Below are 5,888 nucleotides of genomic sequence, written 5' to 3' on the forward strand. Positions count from 1 at the left end.
ATCATCTCAAAAAAAAAAAAAAAAACATAAGGCATAGAGAGAGAAAAGCTTTACGAGAATTTTTAGAGAAAAATTCTTGAGTGTAATTGGGGTGCGTATAGGTTGTGAGGTAAAATAAGTGTTATGAACACTTGTGTATTATTTATCTTTTCAGTAAAAGTTTTGCAGCATATTTAGAGATAATAACACTTGTCGGATAATTAATTTACGAAAATGATAAAGGTCGCAACATGCGACCTTTAAGCCGTGTCACAATGATGACATAACATGCTTATGTGTCATGATTTAAATTGGAAACTAAAATATTTAACTTATATAATCTATTATACATGTTTCAAAAAAAGTAGAGAAATCTTAATATTCTAATTTGTTTCTTTTTTTTTTATCTCGAATACCTTATTTACATATTTTCATAGTAAAATATTGAATTGATAGTAAAAATAATTTGATGACGCATACCCTACGTGGCGCCTATGTGTACCAATTAAATTCCGACACGTAAGATTGCGACAACTAAATATTATTGTTATTCCTACTAATCTGATTCATAAGGAAAGTTGCATAATTTCCTAACACCAATTTTATTTGAAAGTCATGCACCTTTCTCTAATTGCTTGCTTAGCTTTATTTTCATCGCATTCTTCTCGATTGGTAATGATATTTTTTGATGCCATATGTTTCAATGAATTATTTAAATATACTAGTTAAATTTTCAACGACTTTTCTTAGTTTTCCTTAAATTTTTTTATCTCGTCTAATATTTGTTAAACAACCAATTTGATCTTTTAAGGTCTATTTAATATTTGATTTTGGGAATTACGTAGCATTGTTACACATAAAATTAAGTTTATGTCCAAAAAAAAAAACAATTTGCAGAAAATAGAGAAATGAAAATGTGAAAGAAAAACATATTGTTTTGTTCGTACAAGTTTAATGCCATATAAAATCTTTTAACATTAATACAATAATATTTGTTCGAAAAGAGATCAAATTAAAAGGTCGTCATTTGTGAGATTGACTGAAAATAATGCCATTATTATTTTTCCTTTATTAATTTATTATGAGTTTTTTCCACACATCATCTAACTATTTTAATTCTGAACGTTCAGATACAAGAAGACATGTAATTATAATATACTCCCTAAATGGATTTTTAAAAGTGTATTATTGCATAAAGGTACGCAACCGTACGATTCCAATAGATTTTACGTGTACGTACTAACGTCAAAGACTACACACTACGAACTAATGAAGTCGTACTTCATATACTAGCTGTATTGGATTTCTTAATCAGTTAGGTCAGCATGTTTAATTCATTGTAGCAATAACTTAAGTAGCATGCGGACATTTATCAAAAATAAGGCAAATATGATAAATAGTTTTGTTATTGTAAGAAAGAGTGCGATAAATAAATATAACACGTTAACAGAGAACTCAATCTTCGACACATGAACAAGATTTACAAAATATGAATTTGTAATGTTACTTAATTAGTAATTGTGGTCCAATAAAATTGGTAACCATGTGTAGGAATTAGGATATGAGGATTTGTAAGCAATTGATGGACAGCAGATACTATACTTGTAAGTTAATGATGGAAAGTGCAATATGATGTAGTGGAAGATGGAGATTAGTAAGCTGGGGATGGAGTGTACTCCGGTGACTGATCATACACAGGAGATGGGGTGTATTCCGTAGACTTGTAAACCGGAGATGGGTTGTAAGATGGGGATGGGGTATATTCTGGAGACTTGTATGTCGAAGATTCGGTGTAAGATGGAGATGAGGTGTATTCTGGAGACTTGTAGGATGGGCTGTAGATGGGATTATTGTAAACAGGAGATTGTCCATAAACGGGAGACTTGTATACATATGATGGGGATGGGTTGTACAGAGGAGAGTTATAGGTCGAAGATGGAGTATAAATTGGTGAATAAACATATGCAGGTGGGTTTGGAGGTTCATAAACTGAAGATGGAGAGTAGTCTGGGTTTAAGTTTACGGGACATGGAGTATACTCAGGAGACTTATATGTGGGAGTGTTTACTGATGGATTGTAAATTGGAGTGTCGTAGTTTGGAGATTGACTATAAGACGGGGACTTGTAAGATATAGATGGGGTATATTTAGGGGACTTATACACTGGGGAAGGGTTGTAAGATGGGGATTGTGTGTATTTTGTCGGCTTGTACGTGGGGGAGAGATTGTAAGATGGAGTATATGTAGGAGACTTGTAAACTGGTGATGAACCGTATGATACGTATGGGGTATATTCGGGTGACTTGTACACTGGGGATGAGCTGTAAGATGGGGATGGGGTGTATCCAGGCGACTTGTACATTGGGGAGGGACTGTAAGATGGGGATGGGGGGTATTTTGGAGATTTGTACGATAGAGATGGGTTGTAAGCTTCCGGAGACTTGTATACCGGGGACGAGCTGTAAGATGGAGATGAAGTGTATCCTATTCCTGGTGAATTATAGATTGGAGATGCACTATAAGAGGGAGATGGGGTATATTCTGGCGACTTGTACACCGAAGATGGGGTGTACTCTAGTGACTTGTACTTATACTCTGGGGATGGGGTGTATTCTGGTGACTTGTACTCTTGGGATGATCCGTATTCTGGTGACTTATACTCTGGGGATGGGGCGTATTCCGGTGACGTGTATTCTGATGATGGTGTATGTGTATATTCTGGTGTCTTATACTCTGGGGTTGTTGCATATTCTGGTGACTTGTACTCAGGGGATGAAGCGTATTCCCCCGACTTATAAATCGGTGACGAGCTATAATCCGGAGAGGGTGTATATTCTGTCGATTCATCTATTGGAGATGGGTTGTAAGATGGGGTTGGAGTGTATTCATCTGCGGGGGTATAGCTTGGGGAGGCAGGATATTCCGGTGATGGAGTATAAGCACCAAACTCTCTAGCAGATGCAATAACTAGCAAGGATAACATAATAAGGGACATGAAAGTGGAATGGTGGGTTGCCATTTCGTCCCAAAATGACTACAATCCTATGAGAATGTGTTGTAGAAAGATGGGAGATCGATAATGGTGTCGAGAATGTGTTTATATAAGATTTGATGGTATACATAGTTTTGGATGTGGTGATCACTAATTAACTAGTACTCACGTTGCTTCGTAATTGATTGCACGATATCAAGACGTGGATTGATGTAAATTTTATATTGATGAGATTAATCAACCCTATTTTTTGCACATAAGTGATTAGACAATTAAGGATGTTTTCTTGTAAACCATTTTAATTTATGATGGATTAAGCATAGCTAATTCTCTGGTCTAGTATTCAAACTTTACCACAAAAAGATTCTCAAGCCCAAAAGTTATATTTTGTGTGGATATTATTATTATTATTTGATGAGATTGAATAATGATGAATGTTTTTTATGTTAAATACGGAGTATAACATTTGAACATTATGAAATTAAATTTATGAAATATGTAGATTTAATAATTAACCCGAAAAATATATCTAGTGTTTCAGGTTCTGTGCGGTTTAACTTATTTTGTCTAAAATTATCTTATTTACTTATTTTATCTTATGTTGTATGAAATTGTCTTATTTGAGTGTAAAATTGACTGGAAAAAATTATAATTTTATCTGAATATATCTAAATAACTCAAAATAAACTTAACAAAATGAAGTGTTGTCAATTTTGAAGTTTGAAAAATACCCATCTCTTAAATCTAAATATTTCTACATAAACATGCATGTCCAAAATTATTATCCGTATTTACAAAAATGAATTTAATATAAACAATATTCACTACAAGAATTTGTATCTTTAACGACAACCTAATTACGACGGGTCAAAAATCCCGTCGCAAAAGCCTTTTGCGACGGGGCTAACAACCAAACAATGACGGGAATAACCGTCGCAAAAGTCTTTTACGACGGGTTTACGACGGATTTACGACGGGATTTTCTATTAACGACGACCCCCTTTTATGACGGGTTCGCGACAGGAAATCCCGTCGTTAATAGTACAATTTCTTGTAGTGATTAGAGACTTAGAGTTACTTATATTTGGTTAAATAAAATGACTAAATTTTAATTGATCATCAACACTAATAAGAAATGGTCAATTAATGAACTTGTATTGAGCAATTTGATAAAAAAAAATATTGAGATAAAACACCAGTAGTAGTATATAACCGATTTAGTCAATTTAATTAATGAACTTGTACATGAGCAATTTGACGGTCACTTTCTATTAATTTTTTCATTTGAAAATGTCCATGAGATAAACTTGTACTTGTATTATTGTATACTTTTTCATCCCTTAGAAAAGGGAGGAAGTAAATTCGGCATGTTGTGATGTGTTTCAAAACACATCACAGGGGCATTTCTGTAAATACATTAAATTTCAATGATACTTGTTTTAATCGTAATGGTACATGTTTGTATCGTAATGGTACATGTTTTTATCGTAATTGTACTCCGTTAACGAAATGGTACTTTCTTTTTAATGAATGGTACACAAAATGCCCCTGTGATGTGTTTTGGAATACATCACAGCATGTCCAAACCATAACCGTTCTGTCAAGATCATGTCATGATTAGAACTGATCTGTTCATATCATGTCCTAATCATAATCAAGTTGATCAAATCATGTTCAGATGAGAACCTGTATGTCCAGATGAGAATAGACAAATCAAAAACGATGTATCCAGATCAGAACCGATCTATACATATCATAATTAGATCAAAATTGATTTGTCTAGATCATGTCTAGATTAGAACCGTTATATACAAATCATGTCCAGAACAGAATTGGTATGTTCAGATCTTGTCCAGATCTACACTGATCTTTCCAAACCATGTCCAGATAATATCAAGATCAGAGCCGGTTTGTCCAAATCATGTCCTGATCAGTACCGATATGTCCAGATCATATCCATATCAGAACCGATATGTCTAGATCATATCCAAATCAGATTCGATATGTCCGGGTCATGTAGTGATCATAAATAACATGTCCAGTCCAGAATACATTTGTCCAGATCATGTAGAGATCAGAACCGATTAGCTCAAATCATGTCTATATCATAATATTAATACAATATTAATTTGGTGTTATTATTAATATTATAATATAATATTTTATGTTAATATTAATAAAGCAATTAAGTTAATACAGTTTTTAATTAATATTAATGCAATATTGCATGTTAATACATTTCATTTTTTGAAAACAAAAATATTTAGATAAAGAACTCAAGTCCTTATATAAATAAATTGTAGAAAATTCATCAGCATGGTCAAATCAATAATGTGTAATTTATAATAATAATATTATAAAGGAAAATTTGGTAATATTTATCCAACTTTTGGTCGATTTTCTTTTATTAAGCCTACATATGGGTTTTTTTAAATAATCCCAAATTTATGACCTAACTACTTTTATTAGGCTTAACAGGTCATAAACCTGTTGTAGGCAGTGATATGTCCTACGTGGCACTATACTGTTGTAAAATTATTATTTTTGTTCCTCTTTTTCTTTATATTTCCTCCTCTTTTCTTTTGCAACTTTTGTTCTTCTCCTCTGCTCTCCCACCACTTTTCGTCTACTTCTTCTCCACCATTCTTGCTCTCTCACACCTCTTTATTCGAACTTCCAAAAACATAACCCTGTTACCTTCAGTCGTTCCAAACACCCCAGTTAATTATAATTACTGATTAAAAAAATGTCCCGATAATTTAGTCCTTCCCTGAATTTAATGATCCAAGCCTCTTTCTCTCTCGCATCATCTCTAGACTCACCTTATCGATCCTTCATTTCTCCAGTTTCAGGGATCCAGTAGCTACATTCCATCTCTCTCCTCTACTGATCTTACTCAAATTTCTCTCATCTTCCT

At 33.4% G+C, this 5,888-nt stretch overlaps 1 protein-coding gene across 1 annotated transcript; it reads right to left on the minus strand.

Annotated features, from left to right (window-relative positions):
* Positions 1 to 520: 520 nt before the first annotated feature.
* Positions 521 to 3,327, minus strand: LOC110787994 (uncharacterized). The gene has a single exon (XM_056843107.1). It carries the CDS (start codon positions 2,996 to 2,998, stop codon positions 1,631 to 1,633), a length of 1,368 nt encoding a protein of 455 aa, XP_056699085.1. The 5' UTR covers positions 2,999 to 3,327; the 3' UTR covers positions 521 to 1,630.
* Positions 3,328 to 5,888: the final 2,561 nt, after the last annotated feature.

This window comes from Spinacia oleracea, chromosome 4, assembly GCF_020520425.1.
Source record: "Spinacia oleracea cultivar Varoflay chromosome 4, BTI_SOV_V1, whole genome shotgun sequence".
Lineage (NCBI taxonomy): Eukaryota > Viridiplantae > Streptophyta > Magnoliopsida > Caryophyllales > Amaranthaceae > Spinacia > Spinacia oleracea.

Coding starts and splice junctions, on each gene's coding strand:
- LOC110787994 (XM_056843107.1), bottom strand. CDS start 2,998: ATGGCAACCCACCATTCCACTTTCATGTCCCTTATTATGTTATCCTTG.